The sequence below is a fragment of the Pholis gunnellus genome (genome assembly GCF_910591455.1).
Source record: "Pholis gunnellus genome assembly, chromosome: 7".
Taxonomy (NCBI): domain Eukaryota; kingdom Metazoa; phylum Chordata; class Actinopteri; order Perciformes; family Pholidae; genus Pholis; species Pholis gunnellus.
In genome coordinates this window covers 3,577,056-3,599,346 of record NC_136533.1, presented here as the reverse complement: position 1 = coordinate 3,599,346, position 22,291 = coordinate 3,577,056, and the positions used below count along the sequence as shown (strand labels likewise).

At 40.9% G+C, this 22,291-nt stretch overlaps 3 protein-coding genes across 4 annotated transcripts in view; 2 read left to right on the top strand and 1 right to left on the bottom strand.

The window, feature by feature from the left end:
* Positions 1-2,996: 2,996 nt before the first annotated feature.
* On the top strand, positions 2,997-8,019 carry lyve1b (lymphatic vessel endothelial hyaluronic receptor 1b; the record flags this gene model as incomplete). Its single annotated transcript, XM_079163463.1, has 7 exons — positions 2,997-3,027; positions 3,572-3,607; positions 4,835-5,006; positions 5,317-5,456; positions 6,020-6,418; positions 7,133-7,211; positions 7,547-8,019. 7 exons carry the CDS (start codon positions 2,997-2,999, stop codon positions 7,737-7,739), a joined length of 1,050 nt encoding a protein of 349 aa, XP_079019589.1. The 3' UTR covers positions 7,740-8,019.
* Positions 8,020-8,838: 819 nt separating this feature from the next.
* Positions 8,839-12,326, top strand: rlig1 (RNA 5'-phosphate and 3'-OH ligase 1). 2 transcript variants are annotated; one of them, XM_079162542.1, is made up of 7 exons: positions 8,839-9,007; positions 9,804-9,918; positions 10,147-10,242; positions 10,689-10,805; positions 11,070-11,267; positions 11,497-11,666; positions 11,735-12,326. In XM_079162542.1, exons 1-7 carry the CDS (start codon positions 8,918-8,920, stop codon positions 11,906-11,908), a joined length of 960 nt encoding a protein of 319 aa, XP_079018668.1. In that variant the 5' UTR covers positions 8,839-8,917; the 3' UTR covers positions 11,909-12,326. The 2 variants fall into 2 exon arrangements, with proteins under 2 accessions (XP_079018668.1, XP_079018667.1); XM_079162541.1 differs by having other exon boundaries at positions 9,801-9,918.
* Positions 12,327-12,348: 22 nt separating this feature from the next.
* cep290 (centrosomal protein 290) overlaps positions 12,349-22,291 on the bottom strand; it is a 34,516-nt gene continuing 24,573 nt past the window's right edge. The window contains exons 38-51 of the mRNA XM_079162543.1: positions 20,882-21,103; positions 19,972-20,094; positions 19,750-19,892; positions 19,047-19,202; positions 17,645-17,768; positions 16,012-16,146; positions 15,364-15,450; positions 14,971-15,135; positions 14,752-14,874; positions 14,267-14,436; positions 13,935-14,076; positions 12,953-13,023; positions 12,728-12,822; positions 12,349-12,611 (exon numbers count right to left, since the gene is read on the bottom strand). Of these exons, the coding sequence (XP_079018669.1) occupies positions 12,367-12,611; positions 12,728-12,822; positions 12,953-13,023; positions 13,935-14,076; positions 14,267-14,436; positions 14,752-14,874; positions 14,971-15,135; positions 15,364-15,450; positions 16,012-16,146; positions 17,645-17,768; positions 19,047-19,202; positions 19,750-19,892; positions 19,972-20,094; positions 20,882-21,103 (2,001 nt within the window). The 3' untranslated portion in view covers positions 12,349-12,366. The remainder of the gene's footprint in view (positions 12,612-12,727; positions 12,823-12,952; positions 13,024-13,934; positions 14,077-14,266; positions 14,437-14,751; positions 14,875-14,970; positions 15,136-15,363; positions 15,451-16,011; positions 16,147-17,644; positions 17,769-19,046; positions 19,203-19,749; positions 19,893-19,971; positions 20,095-20,881; positions 21,104-22,291) is intronic.

The following is a 22,291-nucleotide window of genomic DNA, read 5'->3' as shown; positions in this document are numbered from 1 at the left end:
ACCAAATTGCATACATGTAGGTCAAACGTAGCGCTGGGGCTGCGTTTTTGAATATTTGTAGGGGGCGCTATCGAGGCAATTTGAAAGGGTCAAGCCAAAACGCCATATGAAATATTTATTTCCATCACCTATGACACCTGTGCAAAGTTCCAAGGCTTGTTGAGCATCCTAAGCCACAGAAAAATAAGCTTCATTTTTCATGGCGAATGACGCGTTGCCACGGCAACAGCGTTTAACGACAACTCACAATATTCATGATGAAGCATCATCATTGTCTTACAAATTACCTTACCATATTTGAGAGTGATCTGGGCAACTTCCTAGTCGAAGTACATCAAAGTATAAAACTTGTCATTTCCTTGTGCCAGTAGGTGGCGCTATGACTTTGTGAAAATGTTGGCATGGAGATGTGTTCAGGCCTGGACCAGCATCATGCAAAACAAGTTTGGGGCAGATTGAATAAAGTACCTTGTAGTTACAACAACTTCCTCTTTCATGGCGAACGGCACGAAATGTGCCTGACATGGGCGCCACATAAAACGAAGGTCGTTCAATGTCAGTACACCATTTCAGTAACTTTTCATCATTAATGTCTTTAGATCATCTAGACCAAATTTGAAGTTGATTGTATAAATTCTGTGGGAGGAGTTCGTTAAAGTACAATGCCTGAAAACTATGAAAAATGCCGAAAAATGCAAAGAAATGAGAGTATTACTGCATTGGCCCCTAGTGGTTGCATGGAATAAAAATTTGAGGGTATGTTACAGGACACAATGTGAACATATGCTACAGATTTCGTGATGATAAGCCACATGGTTTTGAAGTTATATATATTGCTGTAGAAGGCCAACTCCTCATGAAATTCATTGGTCCATATATTCTTAATGCAATAAGATATCAAGAAACTTTTCATAACTTTTGATGATATATATCCAATAATGATTCACAGCAAATTTGGTACCAATCAGACCCAGGGTCTAGGAGAAGTGATTTTTTCTTTTTTTTTTTACAAAATTCTAAATGGTGGAAAATTTTGGTAGGCGGAGCTTAGGGTCCCAAGAGGATTTTTTGTAGAACTCATTCAGTTGCTCATGTCTGTAAAATCTTTAGTAATTTGGACATACGGGCTGTTGGGGCTTGCCTTTCCATTATCTAGGTGGCGCTAGCGAGTAATTTTGTATGCTCGAGCATTGGACCCATAAAATATCAAAATTTCCCGCAGTCCCGATATGCTCGCCAAATATGGGGAGGTTGGGGACATGTCAGATACCCTTAAACGGTTTTTCATCATAGGGTATAATAATAATTCCTACAGATACAATAGGGACCTCGCGGACCCGACGTTGTCGGTGTACGGGCCCTAAATATGGCATATTTTGCATTTAATACAAAAGTATTGCCAGTCTTCCCAGACTTGCTCACCCCTCATGTCACTGTTAAGGTGCCCAACACTGTTCGTATACCTATGAAAAGTTATACACTATAATTTGTATATATCCAACGTAATCGATTTGTTTGTAATCAACATAATCGTGAGCAGAAAGCACAGGTCAACGTTGACTTATTTGTCACGTTGGCATTTTTTTTCACCGAAACCACGATCTTTTCCTGAACCCGATCAAGTAGTTCATGAACTGAACATCTTTGCAACTTTTTCACGACTAAGAGAAAAACAGAAAAACAGACATTTAGGAAAAGTATTTGACAGTTTCTGCCTGAGGACAATAGAAAGTGTTTGTGATTAGCTCGGGATCAGTGAGCTGAGAAAAACTGTTTCAACAACAACAACGTCCTTCTGTCCCTGAGGGCGACTCTCAGCAACGAGGCTGCGAATTGTCACACATCTATCAATGAATTACTCCCGTCTCTCCCCGGGGATGAATTGAGACTTCCTGACCAGGACAATGTGACCGATTATCTTCTCCTCCAGCCCCGGTCATCCATGCTGCAGCCGGCAGCGGAGAGGAAGCGCCCTTACTCACACCAGTCATGAAAGTAGGACACGCTGTACTCCAACATCCTCGCTTGTCAGCATGTGACTGTGAATGCAACAGAGAAGATCCCTCGTCATGCTAACGGGCCTCCGTCTCTCCCACGGCCCGGGTTTCCTGAGAAGCATGCAGGCTTTTTATCCAAAGTCCCTGCAATACAAAGTCAAGTTAAGGGTTCGTTTAGGTGATAACGATGAGGTTTGATGCTTTCAGTATCAAGCATCAAAGTTTTGACGACAGCGTTGCTTATTTTTGACCACAAAAGCTTCAAAAGACCATCAAACTTGCAAAAACATTGCCATTTATTAAAAGCTCATAAAACTGAATTCCCTCCTAATCTCGGTTTTTGCAGTGTTGATTCATTAGCCTCAGAGATGCTGTTAGATTAACTAGGGCTAGCTGTTCGCCCCTGTGTGCACTTGTTATGCTAAGATAAGCCAACTTGTTGCTGTATAGCTTCATATTGAACCAACAGATATGAGACTTTCAGTCCTCTCATCTCATGAATGAGCATATCTTTTAAAAAAGTCTTAAACGATTTGCTTTACAATCCAGAAAAAGGAAGCAAAGGAAGAGGATTGAACGCTCTTTCTTTAGAACAGAAAGTAGAATGAGGTGCAGAAGACACATTGTAGAACTAGAGACCATCTTGCGAACGGATCACACCATCCATGACGCCAAATGACTCCTCCGCCACTTCCTGCCGCGCTAGTTCTGGCGCCCTTTCTTTCGACCGCACTCGTCTTCGGCCTCGCCCTTCATTTTAAACTCACCTACACATCTAAACGTTTCTCAAATCTGCTGTTAAGTCTTAAGCACGGTTGTGACCCGAATGCGGTGACAAAGATCTGTCCACAGACATATCGCCACCTGGCAACGTATACTCGAACACACGCACAGACTCACACGGTGAGAACAGTACCAAACAGTACCAAACAGGAGCGCTACTAATGATCATAGAGAAGAAGAGAAAGAGTGAAGAGAAAGAGAAAACACGCAGGGACAATGTGGAGGAAGTTCTCTTTCCGACGAGCCTGTCAGAATAAACATATAGCTCTGCAAGGCAGATGCTGACTCAGCAGAAAAACTCCATTTAAAAAAAAAAACTCTTTTCAAGTATATTTCTCTGTATTTGGCTGAGAAGGCCAGTTCCATAGAGAAGTATGAAGCAAACAGCCAACATGACTGATTTTTAATTATTTATTCATTTCAGAACACGAGCTAAAGTGAATGTGACCCGTCATCCTGCTTCAATGCTTCCTGGAAATCCTCAATTTGTTTGTATTTCAAACTAGTTTATTGTTGAACACGCTGTATATGCCATGTATCCGTGATTCGATACCCCAAAACAACACCGGTGTGAATCTGTCTGTGGACGTGTGTGTGTTATCTCGTAAAGGGGCATCAAGCAGATTTGAACCCCCTCTTCCTGTTTCCTCGTCTCATTTGTTCTGGGGCATTTCCCTTTGCGTTCGCTTTATTTGGTTCCTCACCTTCAACCGCTTCAGTTATATGTGTTTTTATTGAAAACATGGCAAGATTGAGTTTTTTTACTCGACGCTTACTTTTGTCTTTTGCAGCCTTTCTGCTGTCGTCTGACTCCAATCTAATCACAGGTGAGTGGTTTTGTTTCTGATGTGAGGCAACACAGTTATGCATTTCATTTAGAGTCATGTTGCTGCTGCATAAATGTATGACGATGTCGTTTATTTAATGTTTTCATGCGTGACCTCTCATGGAGGAGGGAATGTGTTCAGGAGGCTTTGGCTCTTCTTGGTTACTTTTCATGAGAAAAAATGAATTCTGTGTTCACAGTCGGATAAAAGTTTCAAGAATGCATGAAAAATGTGAAAGCATCAGATATTACCGAGTTAAACGTGGAAAATATCAATTACTAATTACATTGTTACGTTTTGTCATTGTTGTTTTGTACCCACAGTACGATGGGTTAATCTGTGGCCTCTGTGCACCAATATTATGGATGATTTACTTTACAGCAATATGTACTGGAAATGAAAGTGAAGTGTGAAATGAACACAAATCCTGCTGCTTTTTTAAGCTTTTTATAGGATAAATTCTCACACATTTACTGAGATAAGCTTCAGTCCAGAATTGATATTGTTGTTGGTAACAGAACGTTTGATAAGATGCTGATGTTGCCGCATGCTTTTTAAATATCGATGTTGATGAAGGGAGTTGCTGCGGAGTTATAAACAGCATAGTATAGGATGTCGAAAAAAGTCATGAAAAAGTCAGTGTACCATGTCGAAAAGTCATAACGTTACTTAAGTTACTTTATTTTTAAAGTTGCTTTTTTAGTTACTTTACTTTTAAAGTTACTTTTTTAGTTACTTTACTTTTTTAGTTACTTTTAAAGTTACTTTACTTTTAAAGTTACTTTTTTAGTTACTTTACTTTTTTACTTACTTTACTTTTAAAGTTACTTTTTTAGTTACTTTACTTTTTAGTTACTTTTAAAGTTACTTTACTTTTAAAGTTACTTTTTTAGTTACTTTACTTTTAAAGTTACTTTTTTAGTTACTTTACTTTTTTAGTTACTTTTAAAGTTACTTTACTTTTAAAGTTACTTTTTTAGTTACTTTACTTTTAAAGTTACTTTTTTAGTTACTTTACTTTTAAAGTTACTTTACTTTTAAAGTTACTTTTTTAGTTACTTTACTTTTAAAGTTACTTTTTTAGTTACTTTACTTTTAAAGTTACTTTACTTTTAAAGTTACTTTTTTAGTTACTTTATTTTTATTTGAAAAACTCTTATTCCCTAACCCTGTAGTGTTGATTCAGAGTAAGCACTGCATTAATATCTGTATTTATTTGTTACAAAGCGTCCGCAGTCCCACAAAGTCCCAGAGCTGCCGGAGTCTTCTTGCTTATCGAAGGAGGACGATACACCTTCAACTTGACTGCTGCCAGAGCGGCCTGTCTGGCTCTGAACGTCACCATCGCGTCCAGAGCCCAGCTGGAGCGAGCAGTGCAGCGCCGGCTGCAGACGTGCAAGTAGGCTGAAACATGTGGTGACTGTTGTAGAATACCTGCTGAGCTGTTGACTGATGTCTTTGGAGATTTCTGCCGATGGCATTTTAATGGTAAAAGAATTCTATTGATGTAATAAATGTTAAGTGATTTATCAGATTTCATGCAGCTCCCTATGAAGCGCAGCGGTTTTCCCACACATGCAGTTGTACTTTCCAAGACCTGGAAACAGACTTTACAGTAATTGACCGCACAGATGCTCAATTCCACTGTTTTTTTTTTTTTAAACAATCCATTAATTTGATTATTTACACTTTATTTACTATTTTAACAGATTTGGCTGGATAGCTGAACAGATCGCAGTCGTCCCACGACTTACAGCCGACAAGAAATGTGGAAATGGTAAAACTGGTGTGGTGACGTGGTCCGCCAGTGCAGATACAAGGTTTGGTGTCTTCTGCTTCAATGCATCAGGTACTTTTTATTATACCTGTATACTGGTTATACTCTTAATGCTGATTATAACATTCTTACTCTATTATACAAATATTTCATTTGCAGCATCCTTTGTTACTCTATTGTATGTTGTACTTCAAGATTTTGCTGTCTGAGGGTCAGGGGGGCAACGACAAACCACCAGCGTGCAGAACGTGTTCTAGCATGTAGGGCAGCTTATACGCACTGCTACGTGTTGTAGGCACTCATTAGTGCTTCTTGTGTTCTCCACTGGACGGGTACCCGAGGGGCACTTCATCACGTTGTATCTACTGTAAGGGCATCGAAGAGGGCACTTCATCACGCTTTCTCCACTGGATGGGCCCCGCATCACGTTCTATCTACCGTAGAGGCATCCAAGAAGGACCTTTTGCTGCGTTTCTCTCGAAACCTTTTGTCTCTGTTGTTCTGTGTTTTAACTGTGTTTATTGTTTACTGAGCTGTGCCACAAATTGCTCCTTTGGGGACATTAAAGATTTCTAAGTATATTCCCATGTGACTGATTTGTAAACCTTTTTGTTCCTCACCACCTGCAAATTTAGAGGAAACACCAAACGGATCACCAGCCAGTCCTCAAAGCTCCGCCCTCCCCACCACACTGACAGCACTGACCCGGACCGCAACACCTTCTAGACCTTCGCTCAGATCAGCAACCAGGTCTCCACCTTCAAGGAAGCCAACAGAAGCTCCTGAGCGGACATCTTTCTCTTCAGCTTTCATTCTCCTAATCAAGACGACACCTTCAGCTATGATTTCCTCCACCTCCCCCACTCTAAAGCCTTCCTCCACCCATGTTCCTACCTCTCTTTCTCCACTTATCAAATCCAAACCCACCGTCGTCAGTTTTGTCTTTTCTACCTCTGTCCGTGCCTCCAGTTTCTCTCCGTCCACTGAGTCAGTGATGCCACAGCCGACGAGCTCTGCAAGACCTCCACTGGGAAGTACGTCCTTGTCTTTAAGTTTTTTGTTTGAGGTTTTATGTGGTTGTGTACCAAGAAGAGGCTAAATTCTCTGTTCTAATCAGCTTATTTATGCCTTTCTGTTGTTAAAATCAAAGTCCAGCAACCTGTTCACAGTTCAGTTTACATTTCTTGAAAAGTCATTTTATCCTCAGAGTAAATTTTTTTTATTTTCATCAGAAGTTTTCCCTGTTTTCCCATAATTATAACCGATCCTTTACCTGAATGAAATGCCAAACTAAACGCTGCAATAATCCCATTTTAGCCACTAGCGGGCAGACAAGACGCCACAATAAGATGACGCTAAATGCAATCATAAACCTTTAACAATCGTTTAAATACTTTTGTTATGCAGACAAACAATCAATTCTTGTAAAAACATAAATTACCGATGGATGTAAAAAGTGCAAAGAAAAATATGAATAAACAAAACAAAAAAACATGATTATAAAGCGTTGATACGGTTCGTAATAGATTGTAGTAGATGGTGGAACAATGTTTAACTACCAACTATGAAGGTAACTAGTTGTGTATTGTTGTGTATTGTTTGTCTATTTTTATGCAGAAATCACAGAAATAAATATGGGATGGCATGGAATGCATTTTGCAACATTTCTGAATTCAACAGTTTTGCTTGTAGCTGTGTAATATAAATCAGAGTTTAACCATTTCTAAACGTTTTATTTGTTTTTCCAGATGTTCCCACTGCACTCATCATTCTCTGCGTCATCGTTCTGCTCCTAACAGCAGCAGGCGTCGTGTGGTTCTACAAACTGTGAGTGGTGTCGTCAGACGTCTAAACACTCCTGAAGAAGCATATTCGATGAAACGTGTACGATAACGATTTGTGAACAGAAACGGGCTGCTCCAAGAATGAAGGCAAACTAAAATAATTTGATCCTGGAGAAGAGAAAGAGTCTCTGCAGAGCTTTACGGTCAATACTGACTAGAGGCGACTCAAGTACTACTGTCTGTGTACTCAATACTTTGTAGCAGGAAGCTGATACCAGAGAGGAACATTGATGTTTCTACTAGGTTTAATATGGTTTTACAATCTGTGTATATTGTGTTTTCTAATGTGCATTTGTTCTCTCTCTGCTTTTGGAAAAGGAATATTTTCACCTTTTGGTCTCAGGAGCCGCAGAAGGACGACATAGAGACAGAGATGTGGAAGCACTCCGACAGCGAGGTGGACCTGCACAGTCAACATGAAGGAGAAGAAGAAGAAGAATCCGACAGGAAGTACTCCAGTGACATCACTCTGTGTGTGAATCCAGACTTCAAAACTAAGTCTTCAGAGTAGATGTACTATATTTCTTTGGTCAAATTAATTACAGCCACAATGTTTTGAATACATATCTTTTAAATGCTTTAGTAGGTTTCAATTATGTTCAATGCAATTGTAAATATGCACATTTAATTTTTTTCCCAAAACTTACTGTTTCTGAGGTTGGAAAGCAACAATTATTTAGCTTGTTTGTGTGTTTGTGTGTACAAACTCATGATTTTCCCCTTACATGCATGTAGTTCCCCATCTCTAGTGGCTAATTATCAGTGGTGTAAATAAATAAAGTAGTACGCTATGTAAGTACAATTTTGAGGTACTTGTACTGAACTTGAGTAATTCCATTACTTCTACTCCACTACATTTCAGAGGGAAACATTAAGCTTTATACTTTATACATTCATTTGATAAATGTACTTACTAGTTTGTCTCCAGCTTCCGATCTTCAACACAGAATATTATCAAAATGGATATCAAGATGGATTAAACCAAAACTCCGCTTTAAGCGATGAACATATTAATAACTCAATAATTATAATCCAGTATCTATATATTTCTGAAGTGGGACATTCTGCATAATGACTGATTTTACATTTTGTACTTTAATTATATTTTGATGCCAATACTTTGAGAAAAAAGCACAATACTGAGGTATTGCTATTTTTACGTAAGTAAAAGATCTTTGTACGCTTCTTCCACCACCACTGCTAGTTATAATCTTTGATTTAACTAGTATACAACAGTTTAATTAAATTACAAACCATTTCATTCATGGGTCTTTGAATATTGAACAAATAAGATTGATTAAAAAGTTATAAATAAACAGAATATAACGTACAACTTAAGCACAACAAACAAGGCAGATGGGATAAGACTTTTGCAATGACAAATTGATATTGTAACAAATAATTCTTGTCAGTCAATAGTTTGAGCATTAAATTACAAACTTAAGCATTCCGTTAAAATACTGTATTAAAGGTGTAATCAGGGAGTTACCATCACCACACCGCACAGTGGCGGCAATGAGCCATTTGATTGGTTGCGAATCTACAAAAAAAAGAAGAGAAGAAGAAGAAGAAGCGCGTCACGTGACCAGAAATCCACTTCCCATGCTAGCCGTGCTGCCACTCCGATGCTAACAGCACACCGTGAGGCTGTAAACGTTACCGGCACAGGGTTTAACACAACACACAATAATGCGACGTCTGGGCTCCGTTCAGCAGAAGATACCGTGTGTCTTTCTGACGGAGGTGAAGGAGGAACAGTCGAGGAAACGGGACTGTCAGGTGAGCGATGCATGAAGCTACACCTCAGGGTGCACAAGAGGATGTAAACAAGACAACACGCCCATCGTTGTCACAATAGACACGGCGCTGGGGACACTGCTAATGGTTTTAACATGTTCCCCCCTCGGAGGTATTGAAGCTTGTGTTGCCATTCATCACATCCTCCTTTGTCAGTACCTCAGGTGTCAGAGCTCAGATCTCTTACTGAACAGAAACCTGAATGTTGGATAAAGAAAGGTTCAAAATTCATTTTTGACATGTTGGGAGTCAAAGGTTTGTACAGATATCTCTTTGAATCACTCTACAAATAAATCAGAACATTATGCCAACAGCCATAACAAAACAAAACATTTCCTCCATGTTTTTAGTGATAAAATGTTGCATAAATCAGGTTATGAATGATGTGTGAACAAACCGCTCTGTGGAAACCTTCAGAATAAGAGAGGAATGAAGCGGGACAGTCTGCTGTATGTAAGAGCTGCTGAAGTGGAGATTAGTGGATCAGAGTGAAGACACTACAGGTGAAACGGGAAACAAATAACTACTATATCACCATTAAACTTCCTCAGCTGATTACTTACTTTGGATGAAATGTTTTGTTTACTTATGCAAATGAGGCTGGACTTGAATGAGTAGTCGGCTTAAGCATCAGCTTAAATAGACCAATGCATCAATTATACATACCCTCTAATGCAGAGCATGAAACCTGGTTCTACAGCGACAATAAATGGGTTTAATCTATGAATTATGTTTTTCCACTAATCGTCTGTAAAACGTCCGTTTGTCTCTTCAGCAGTTCCAGGTTGTTGCCACAGAAAACGTGAACCCTGTCGCTCTGGAGGCCGACGTTGATTGTGCGCTCGCCACGGAGAAGCTGGACGGCACATGTTGTTACGTTACGCTTTATAAAGGTGAGCCTCTCTCAGGACCATAACCACCGTTCACGCTCTCTTGGGCAAGGCACTGGAGGGGGTTGTACTTGCAATATGCAGAATGCTTTCTTCTGTACAAAAACAATTAAAGACATTTACACTATTTCATATTCTTATGCGAGAAACAATGAAGGTGACTTCATTGCTCATTTTGTTAATTTTCTCTCATGACTCAAGCGTAACGATGTTTTTCTCTTTGTCCTGCAGGGCAAGCTCACCTCTGGGCTCGACTGGACAGAAGAGCCAATAAACAGGCCGAGAAGAGGTTCAGAAAGCATCAGCGTTCTCACCACAGCGGTCAAGGTATCCGAGCTCCAGTTCCACAACTACACGTTGACTTTAGTTTATTAGATCCTCATTAGCTGCAGCAGCTTTTCTCCTCTTGGTCCACAAAACTAAGAGTTTACATAGTGTCAATGCAACCATTACAAACCGTATCGTAACTTTACACACACAGACAAACTATTGACACATTGCAAATCATAATGCCAGTATCACTCCTGTATTCAATAATCAAAATATATGAACTAGTCTCCAGTGTTCCCGCTCCACAGACACATCAACAACATCAAACTGTCATTTGTATTTTGTTCAAAACTACTGGTTTCTACATCTTTACGTCTCTAGTTAAAACATGTAGTTATGATTGTGTACTACGTGTTTTAATCTCTCGGTGTGGACATTACATGTCAGACGGTTGCTTTATTTCTTCAGGGAGGTTAAACTAGTTTTATTTTTGTTGTTTTCAGGTTTCACGTGGAACGTCGAGGAGGATTTTAAGACGGTGCCAGAGACGTGGATCCCAGCCCACAGAGTCAAACACCACAACGGCCACCCGGTGCCCGATGAACACGGACACATTCCAGGTACTGAAGTTAAACCACCACACCTCAATTTAAATAAAGATAACCTTTGAAATCAGCTTTACTGCAAGTGTGTCTCTGCAGAACACAGTCGTGGGAGATTTAATCTAAAGTCATTTTAATGTAGCAGTATTCTAAATTCCCAAACATTAAAGAGAACCAACAATAGAAAACCAAAAACCTACCCAAACGAACAAATAACAGAATAGTCGAATATTCAGATGCTGCCTGCAGAAGAAGTGATTTCTTCCTCTTTCTCCTGTCCAGGCTGGGTTCCGGTGGAGAAGGAGAACAAACAGTACTGCTGGCACGCCTCCGTGGTGGATCGTGACGTGCGGGCGGCTCTTGTTCTCAGGCCCTGTGCTGAAGATGAAGACGTGCTAGAAGTTGCAGCGGTCCAGTTGGCCGACCTCCTGGAACAAACCCTGGAGCTCATTGGAACCAACGTCAACGGAAACCCTTATGGTAATGCATGAATGTTACTTCTGCAAGTGTGGACCTTCATGCTCCAGAGTTTTTCTTTCTTTGACAGTAAGTGGGCGGACCCAGTCACCATTATATCACTGAATGTAATCTGTTACAATCTTCGTCACAAAAAGTCATACTAAAGTTCGCCATAAAATTTCACAGAAATAAGCAAACACCACATTGGCTGTTGAGTTCCCCAGCATAAGAAGCCATGTTGTCCCCACAGGCCTGGGCAGTAAGAAGCAGCCCGTCCACTGTCTGGTGTCACACGGCAGCGTTCCAATCAAAAACCCTCCACCTGTAGACTTCCAGCAGCTGTGCTCCTGGTTCCAGGAGAGTCCAGAGGGCCGAGTCGAGGGCATCGTCTGGCACTGCACCGACGGCACGCTCGTTAAGGTGAGAGACTCAAGAGAGTTGATCCAGAGGACGTATGAAACGTTTACTTTGTTCGTTGTTGTCTCCAGGTGCATCGTCATCACCTGGGACTGAGGTGGCCGGATGGGGAAACCTCCCTCGCCGGGCGGGCGGTGGTCGTTCGCGTTGACGAACACAACAACAGCGAGGACTTGTTCTCATTCTTCTCCGTACTAAACGGACACCGTTTCAGTCGACTGTCGGACATCAAGTTTGCTTTGTAAACACAGTACGAGACGACGAAACGTTCACCGTGTAAGTATTTGTCACTTTAGCGTCAGCCAAAATGTTTTCGCCAAGAATTCCAGATGTGATTTGCAGAAATGTGTAAAAAAAATAACTGACCAACGGGACAAGTTTAAGCAGCATGAGTTGTTTAAAATGTTCCATTAAGATATCGCATGTTACAGCTCTTTCATCGCTAAGTGAAGAATAAATGACGAGGATGTAAAGATTTGATTTTATCTGATTTGTATTCATACATAGAAAAAAAAATATACAAATATAAATAAATATGCTACACAGTTATATAATAGAACTGCCTCGTGGAAGAATTCTTTACTGTGGTGGTGAAAAGGAGACATTTGTCATGATACAGCGCTGAGATGTAGCTGATAACTGGACCGGTTCAGCTGTAGTTTTAACCGTCCTGACGTCGTTTTAAAGGCACAGTAACCCTGAGTTAACTGACGGACACATTGGGCAGTTCAGCTGTTACACCAAACTGATCGCAAACCTTCTTCAACTGCTCCTCCAGCAGAATGTTCTTCTTCACCTCTAGATTGTAGTTGTATTTTAAGTCTTCGATCTCTTCGAAAAACGTCGGGTCGAAGTTCTCCAGTTCTTTCTTCAGCTTTTTAACCTCAGTCTGAAGTTTTGTTTTCTCCGTTTCGGCCGCATGCAGGATGCGTTTGAGCTTTGCGTGGTCTTAAGAATACAAAAAGAGATCAAATGTGTGAGAATAGAAAACATGCAGCTCATCTATAATCATCATCTCTTCAGCGTTGGATTACAATCAGAAGCAATAGTGCGTTAGTGGTCACCTCGTGGAGAAGACGTGTCACCGTATCGCTGGCTGTACTCGTCCAGCCTTTGGTTCAGCTCTGTGTTCTCCTTCTCCAGCTCCGTGTTACTCAGTCTGAGACGAACAACATTCACAGGATGGGGATTATAATCATCCACCTAAAAGTGTACACTTCATTCCCACAATAAACTATTTCCACAGTAAAGTTGACTTTTTTACGACTTTTATAACACATTTAACAAACCTCATAGCCTGGAACTCCTTGGTGAGTCCTCCTCCCTTTGCAGTGGTAGGAAATCTCTTCAACGTGTCAACCTAAGAAATGAGAAAGACATTCATACGGCCCTTTTCTAAACATTTGAGTTACTGCTTCTGCCACAAACAAAGCTGTACATTTAGACTAAGTGAGGCTATTTTCTTTTAAAAGGAGAACACCCATTTGTGGTCTTGACAAGGAAATTGGTCTTGACAAGTAAATTGGCTTTGACAGTTGTCAAAGCCAATTTACTTGTCAAGACCACTCCTTCCAAAGTCTGAGAAGATGAGCCCTCCATCATGTCTCTAAGGTTGTCTCAGCTTGGACGTTAACAGAAAGCATGTGTTATGAACTGGACATGTGGGGTTTGAAAGATGTAGGTAACTGGGCAGGGTTGCATTGTGGGAAGGGATCTAGGGAGCTTCTGTGCTTGTTTTATTAGGACTGAAAAGACAGGACATCTGCTTCTTTGAATTTGCCCATCCTTCAACTTTATTTAAGAGCAGCACTGAATAGCTGGAACATCTATATAACATTTGTAACTGCAAAGTGCACCCTGAGACAAGGTACTTCACGAACACACCCTCCCGAAAGACACGTTTGGTTGAACAGAAGCCAAAAGGTCATCCAGTGTGGACCAAATCAGTTTGAACAGACCTGAGCAACTGTAAGAGCCTTTACCTGTGTGTAAAAACAGGCTCATAGCAAACTGTAACAACAATATAACTACAGTAAAACCTACTACATAAACGCACTTTCTAACTATGATGAATAATATTCCATATTTAACAAAAGCCTGAGGAGCAAACCAACAGCAATCAGCCGGTACTTGAATGTCCTCAGTAAAGTAAATGCACCTGACTGGTAGCAGTGAGTTAGCCTCAGTACAGTAAATGCACCTGACTGGTAGCAGTGAGTTAGCCTCAGTACAGTAAATGCACCTGACTGGTAGCAGTGAGTTGGCCTGTACCTGATCTTCGAGTGTCCGGATGCTTCTCTGAGCTCTCTCCTCGCACTCTTTCATCTCCTTCAGCTGCTGTTTGAGTTCAGACAGACTGGAGGTCTTCTGGGAGAGCTCCTTCTCCAGCTCCTTCATCTTGTTCTCAAACATTCTGCGGATGGAAGGGAAACAACCACTGGCTTACACTCACTTCATCAATGACCCGAATAGTTCTTCATTCCACTGCTGATTGCAACAATTTGTCCAAACTGTCCAAACACTTCAGTGAAACGTAGAAGCTTCTCAGTTTGTTCTGAACAGCCACTACACTAATGGATTGGATAAAAAAACAGTTTGCTCACCGTGTTACCACAGAAGCCTTCCAGGTCTTACTGCTCACTCCTTCTGTGATGGCGTTGGAGAGAGCTGCCTGCAGTCTTTGCTTAGTTTCTTCCAGATCTGCCTCAAGCTTCTCGTTTGTCACTTCCAGACTCGCCTTGGTCTCTCTCAGCCTTTGTGCAGCTTCCACTTCCTGTAACAAAATGAAACCAGCACATCCAGTACGGATACCAGAGATGAAGACAAGTGTTCAGAGGGTTTTATTACAAGTGAGAAACCTTTTAAACTCTAAACTTGCCCATATAAAGTACCTCCAGGACAAACATCTTCAGAAAATATATACTTTTTTACAACATTACAAAAAAGACACTGCACACTTTCAAAGTTAAATAGTTTTCAAGATACCGAATTGAAATTGTTTGTTTTTTCTCAATCTAGTGACTAAATACTTTAAAACATTACATATTACAATGTTTTTCGTCAGAACTAGCTGAACATGAGTGGTCACCCGTTTGATCTCCTTGCGTAGACGTTCATTCTCGAGGACTATTTTCTCCAGTCCTTTGGTTTTAGACTGAAGTTTGGAAGTCAGCTCAGCTTCACTTTGACTCCTCAGTTTCTCGTAGTCACCCTAGAAAACAAAAGAATATTTATGGCCAGCTGGGGAAACAGAATAGATAAGTTAACAGAAAGTATACGACACGTCAGACACGATGTGGTCAACAACCTTTAGTTTCTCGTTTTCTTGCTCCAGGGCTGTGAACCTTTCTTGATTTGCAGGCGCGCCAGATTTCTTGAGTGTCTCATTTTCCCTCTGCACCCTCTCCACCACCTTCTTCATCAACCCAACGGTCTTCTCGAGTTCAGGTACCGTTTTACCACTGAGACCGGCCTGATGAGGAGCACATTACAAATCACTTCTATGATCTACAGTGGAGGCAGGAGGTTGGTGAATACAATTTCAAACTAAGCAGATTTGCTGATATCAAATTCTGTGCGGTTACTTTTTTCTTTCTTCTGGAGTTTTTTCGTCTAACATAGAGAGAAGTATAGTTTTATTTCTTATTTCTGGGAGAATACTCATTAGTATAGAAAGAACAGGTGACTTTAGGTAACTTACTCCACTTATATGCAACAGCTTTTTCTCTCCCTCGGCTTTTCCCTTTTTCAGCGCGCTGCACATCTCCTTCAGGTCGGCAACTTGATTCTGGGAAAAATAAATAAATAAAATAAAACACTCTTCGCCCCCAAAACACTTGCTCTAATCTAAATATTGTGCTGTACCTTTAAGGTCAATATCTGGGTTACTAAGTTGTTTTAAAGTTTGTAAAGTTATGATACTGAAATAAATGTAGACAAAGAAGTTTAATGAATGAAGTCACTTCTTAAAGCAACATTTTATTATCTTTATGTTTTAAAAAATGTTTTAAATTTCCTCAAATATAAGAAGATACTGAATCTCATTAAGACAAATGCCCTCAGCTGTCATTGAAGGGTTTTTAAAGAAATAGTTGGATATTTTGGGAGATTTACCTTTTCACTTTCTTGGTGAGAGTCAGATGAGATTGACTCTTATATCTAAATATGGAGCTTCAGCCTCCTGCTGAACGCTGGCTAACAGGTAGCCTGGCTATGGGGAAACCACTTGATCCTAAGCTAAGCTAATCATAGCCTCGCTCCACCTTAATATGTACTCTCCAGACATGAGTGATATCGATCCTCTCCTCTAACTCTTGGCATGACTGCGTCTCGATTGAGGTGAAGCTACCTTGAGTCTTGGTACGTCTTTGTTGGTCTGCTCCAGCTGAAAGCGCAGCTCCAGGTTCTCAGAGGCCAGTTTGAGGTTTTCCTTTTGGAAGTCCTGATCCCTCTGTGAGGGAGTGCCGGTGCCTCGGCCTGAAGTCTACAGAAAGTAAAAGACATTTTATCAGCCTGGTGAACTTATGAAGCACCACCATGGGTCCAACACTGCTGAGGAGGAAAAGAGGGAATCTTCAAACACAAAAGCTCTAAGGGAGTGTAAAACAACAGCTGAATTAAAATCATTAAAAAGATGTGTGTCTACCTACATAGGACTACGGACATCTTTAATAACAAGCCACGTACTACTCGCTTTAATATAAGCTTTGCTCTGCCACATCACAACACTACCAATTCATCCGGGTGACTACAGAAGCCTTGAGTACCTTCAGGTATCTAAGAGATCTGCTCTCTCGTTTTCGTACGTGAGCATCCCGTTCTTTACTGATAAACCTCTGTGGGAGTTTGCTCAGTAAGGAGCCGGAGTCCACATCTGGTTCTGCTGAGCGGGACTGCTCAGGATTACCTTCCTCTGTTGCCCCCTTTGTAGTCTCAACCACTTCATCATTCAGCTCAGCCTCTTCAGGCTTTTCATCTCCGGATCGTCCAGGATCATCTCGTTCACCGACACCCTCTTTATACGCGGTTTCAGCGCCGGTTGCTGTCGTGGCTGGCTCAGAGGATGACATAACTGATCCCGGTCTTCCTGAAGGATCCTCAGGTTCGCACTCACTTCCTTTCGTGGTCAGTGTTTCTTCCTCTTCTTCGACCACATCAGAACCAAATGAGACGTCGTGTGTAATTTCTAAAATATCCGCTTCATCTTCTTGAACATAATTGGTGTCAACGTCCTCTTCTCCGGTCGGGTCTGCTGCTGTGTTTCCTGCAACATGAGGACTCAATCGTTCTTGTTCAGTGCAAACATCGTCTGCTCCACCAAAGCTGGTTTGGGTTTCTCCAGCTACCTGTTGGTCAGCAGAGACTTCAACAGCTTCAGAGGATTCAGCAGGAGGGGGTGCTGCATTCCCTTTGCATGAGCCATCCAGAACATCAAAAGTGACAGAATAAATCCCTTGCGGAGGCCAAGAGGAGAAGCTTTTTGCCTTCACAGGCAATGAATCAGATTAAATCCAGTGAAGGAGCACCATAAAGAAAGAAAGTAAAGAGTGATGAATGGAGAGGTACCAGAATCTCTGGCTCGTAATAATAGAACAGCCACGCATCATACAGAGAGGTGACATGTGAGTTATTGTGATGTATAGGGCTGAAAATAATGACAGTTTTCCTTATCAATGAACCTAAGTTCATCTTTCAATTATTAAATCGATTCATTGTTTAGTCTACAAAACAAAGACAAAGAAAAATGCCCATCACAAGTTCCAAGAGCCAAAGTTGGTGCCTTCAATGAATGCCTAGAATATTAAATATAAATGATATAAAACAGATTATGTCATTTGAGAAAAGAAATCAAAGAATATTTAACAAATTCATAAAAAAGTAAACTAATGGTTTCAGCGTTACACGTATCAGCATGTATTTGTATAACTATGTGAATTATCAGGACGTTCTTAACGTTCCTCGTTTGGGAGTTGGGTACGTACAGAGGGCCGTGATGGTGGCTCTTTGGATATCTGGCTCTCGACGGAGCGGAGTCTCTCTTCCAGGTAGCGGTTCCTCAGGATCAGAGTCTCCATGGCGTCATCACGAGGTAAAGCCTGGTGCTGTCTGCAAGTTCAGTATTTCAATAAAGAGACTTTGGATGAGTTCAACAGACTACAGAATGAGATCGCAGGAGGGTTAATGATGTATTATTAGATTATGTATTTTCTACAATTCATCCAGTTCAATTTGAAAACTGACAATATATTTTGTTAAGATGTTATTCAATTAAACTTTCTTTATTTGATTTGTCAGTTGTTGACTACATGCAGATGTTAATACAACTGTTGTCTACTTCAGTATATATATATATATATATATATATATATATATATGGCACTAAATCATAACTAATGGGAAGTTATGTTATCTCGGGAACACAAGAACAGTATTTTGGTATCTCAAGATCGCGGGTAGATTTATTGTTCAGAAAACAAAAGGCCGATTTCTCGAGACAACAACATAATTATTCATGAGAGAGTAGTTTCATCACATTTCATCCTTCAGCATTACGACTGTCTGGGAGGATTCGTAACTGAGCAGTAAGTCAAGGCATAATGTGAAACTAATCCTTGATCTGACATTTGAATTAGTTGCTGCAGTTGTCACAACACCATCTATGCGTCGGCACGGCAGTCCTGATCTCTGATAAACACAAGCAATCAAACAAGGTTCTGTTTTCTCGTGATAACGGGTTGATCATCTGACAGCAGAAACTGAAACTGATCGCCTCTGGACAAAATACTTCAGTAATTTATGAATATAATTTTGCAATTCCTCAGTCCATAAAATGATCATGTGTATCCAATAATGGTGATAAGATAAAATAAAAAACAGTACAAATAGTTACAGAGCAGGATTCCATGAAACCTAGACACACCAGTTGTGGGTTGTAATCAGCTAAACACTTTTTTAATAACAAACATATGAACAATCTCTCTCTATGAATACAACCACAGCACAGTAAAGGACTTATGCATGGAGATCAATGAAACGCAGCTTTAAAGCGTATATCAAAGTATTGATTTACAAACTTAAAAAGCAGAAATGCAAGTTGAATTTAGATTTTGTAAAGCCGCGATGCCGTATTGCCTCTCTATGTATTAGATGCGTTGTGTGAGTAACATTGTATTGCTTTTATTATGTAAATCCAGCACAAAATAAAAATGGGTCTCCTGTTCATGTGTTTTACAAGTGCAAAGAAAGATTAAATTCTGTACATCACAAGGAAAAATAAGTTCTAAGGACACAGTGATATACAAGTAGACTAAAGAATGAAGCACTTGTTGAAAAAGCCCTGATTCTCGTGTGCTGTTTTGGATTATCTTAAAGACGGCGACATACTTTATGGTGAGGATCTGTGTCTCCAGGTCAGAGTTCTTCTTCCTCAGCTCGTCCACCTCCTTCTCCATCTCGGTGGATCGCACTCCCACCACCTGATCGGCAGTCACACCTCGACCCTTCAGCTTCTTCTGCAGCGAACTCTTCTCTTGTTCCAGTCTGCACGCGCAGCAAAGCACAGTATGTAGACAGAAAGGGATGCAAATGTGTAAACGAACACATTTACACATTTGAAAGTGGGTGTGGCTTTCCATAGAACAGAACCGTTACGTACACTCACTGTCAACATTAGTACACAGTGTGTACTTCATAGCAACCGACACAAAGTAGTGGAAAACACCTGCATGTTTGGGTGGGATGCATATAGCTGTATAGCCAAACCCTCCACCTTCCCTCCTTGACCACCATGCCCTCTCATTATCATTAGCGCTGGAGCGATCAGTCGATCAACGGTGAATTCATTTGCAACAGTTTTGGTCATTTTTACTTTCACAATAATCGTTCTAAAGTTGTTACAACTAATCAGCGGATCACTCAATAATGAAAATGATCATTAATTGCAGCCCTTATAATAATTACTATCATTATTTCATATTTGCAAACTTCAGTCCCTCGTGTGGTCGTTTGGAGCCTAATGATCCAAGTTGCAGCTTTAGTCTGAAGTCCTTTATGAGGATGAAGCGCTCAGTATAACACACACACTGACCTGGCGTAGAGGTCTTTCAGAGTGCCGAGCTGTTTCGACAGGGATTCATTCTCTCGTTCCTTCTCCTTCAGTGAATTCCTCACCTTTTCCATCTTGGCCTGCCATTTCTTACCCTCCTCCCAACGCACAATTTCACCTTTTGTCTGTCGGACAAACAAGTCGTACATCAAGCGAATGTGCAATCGAATGATAACGTCAAGACAACGGAATCGACGCTCCAACCTTTTTATGATCATCCTCAACATTTTTCATTTCCGCTCTTTTCTCCGAGTCAGACTCGAGACGCCTGATCTTCTTCTGCAGATTCTCGACGGCTGAGCCCTTCCCATCTGGTTCTGGTTGATTCTAATCAACAAAGAGAAAAAAAGACTTTGGTAGCACCTCACTTCTCTTAAAACACACAGTGGAGACTGACCATTCCCATATCCTTTATGGTCACAACCAATATCCTCATGTTAAAGATACGAGAGACAGAGAAAGATCCTTAGTGAAATATATCCTAACTGCTTGACCTATTTTCAAAGAACGGAAGAATCCTATCTTCCTCTTACAGAGACAAAAACTAAACTCATGGCTGCGTCGGGGTCTGTGACGTCCTAACTCATGTTTCCTAACTCGGTAATTCCCAACGTTTGTAATTGCTTGATTCCTACCCTAAGATACAATGCAGTTAGGAAACATGTAATCTAAAAACTGAGATAAGACAGGATCTCAGACTAAAGACATTTCTGTAATGAGGCCACATGACTTTAAAGAAAATACATGATTGTAGTGCTGGTCTTCAAGATTAGCAGTATAATTAAATTCTGATATCTACTGGAGGAGTTTATCTTAAATCTTAAAAGAATGTGAGATTCCATTCTTGATACATTCCTCAATTTATTTTAACTGAATTGTCTAAATGTCTTGCCATTTGTCCACATGATGGGATGCTGATATTGGCTGTTGTTGCATTTATCAATGATTAACCTAATTTATCACCAGGCCTCCGGCATGTAGTTGACGGGTAAGGGCTCGGACATTCCTTTACCCAAAAACAGCAACAGAAAATAAGCTCAGGATCAAAGCCGAAGTGATCAAAGTCTCATCTATCTATCTTGTGTTCTCCCACGATGCTTAGAGACCTGCTAACCTGAAGGGCGCTGCTGAGCCTCTTAACTTGCTGCTTGAGCTCCTGGATCTCCTGCTCTCGCTCCTCCTTTTCAGCCTGCAGGCGTCTCTGGTTTTTCAGACTCCTCTGGAGGTCCTGGTTCAGGCCGTCCACTTCCTCTTTCAGGGTATTCTCCCGGCCTCTGGCTGCTTTGGCAAAGTCCTTTGCAGCTTGAAGTTCCTCATTAAGCTCTTGCACTCGCACCTTTGTCAGAGGAGGGATTTTACAATTTACAAGGAGAAGTCTGGAGATATCTTTTAGTTTTCCCATGAAAAGCACCAAAAACCTCAAAGAATGTTGTTTGTGTATGTGCCATAAAGTTCCATTGTTGTGCAAAAGTCAATGATGTCAAGCAGCAAATGAAAAATGTATTCCTTTATACTACAAATGCAGGAATGCTAGTTACTGTACTGCTTCAACATTTGCTGTAAAACAACAGCACCCAGCCGTCTATCAAAAAGAAAACGGCGTATTGTTGTTATTATCCCTTCACTTTTTATTTGCTGTAATGTTGTGATGCATTATGTCTTCTCCGTGATGCTCTAGTGAAGGTGCAGGCGACAGGAGCAGCAATTGTGGGTTAACAGGGGAACTGTTCTCACAGATTAACTCCTGGGACCCTGCTTCTGGAGTGCTCCGTTCTCACACTGGGTTGTGGGTTGCATCAAGTGGTCCTGTTAACCATGCAGTTAACAGGACATAACGAGGGGTATTACATAGTCATAACATTTGGTTATATCCATAGTAGTTTAGATTAATTGTGTGTTAACCTAAAGTGTAGTAGTTGGTAGCTAAGACCGACAAACACAATGACTAATTCATGCATCCAACACACAAGGTGCTGGTAACCTTGTGCATGATTGGTTCTCTGCTGTGCACAAAGCACATGGACCAGAAGACCAGCGGGAGGTTTTAGTATTTTCCAGTGTGACGTCATGAAAATGTATGTGTGTATTGAATGTAACTTTATGTATTCGTAGTTACAATCTGATATATGTCTTCATTGTATGCTTTAAATCACAGGTAAAGAAAAGTTCACTCGTAGAGTCAACAGCTTGTGTGCATGAGAAACAGGTGGTTAGGAAAAGGGAGCTGGAGACAACAGTGGAGCCGCCGCTGATGACGGTTGTAAAGGGAACGATGAAATATAGTATAAAGGGGGGGGGGGGGGGGTCTGATGGATGGCCAAAAATCAATCAATTAGAAGACAGGAACCCGACGTTCGTAGCCTGTCCTCACGCACAACTCATCCCAAAGTGATATGAAAGAATGTCAGTAATGTGGTTTCCGTGCCATCTAGGCACTGTCCCGGTGGATCCGCCGTTGATGGGATTACTCTGGTCAGAAGAGGGTGCACAGAGGCCTGGGCGATAGCAGCGGGAGGATACTCAA

Excerpts from the sequence above, each read along its gene's own strand:
- rlig1 (XM_079162541.1), top strand. The coding sequence starts at position 8,918 with ATGCGACGTCTGGGCTCCGTTCAGCAGAAGATACCGTGTGTCTTTCTG. Across the intron at positions 9,919-10,146 it reads TTACGTTACGCTTTATAAAG|GGCAAGCTCACCTCTGGGCT; the intron begins GTGAGCCTCTCT and ends TTTGTCCTGCAG. Across the intron at positions 10,243-10,688 it reads TTCTCACCACAGCGGTCAAG|GTTTCACGTGGAACGTCGAG; the intron begins GTATCCGAGCTC and ends TGTTGTTTTCAG.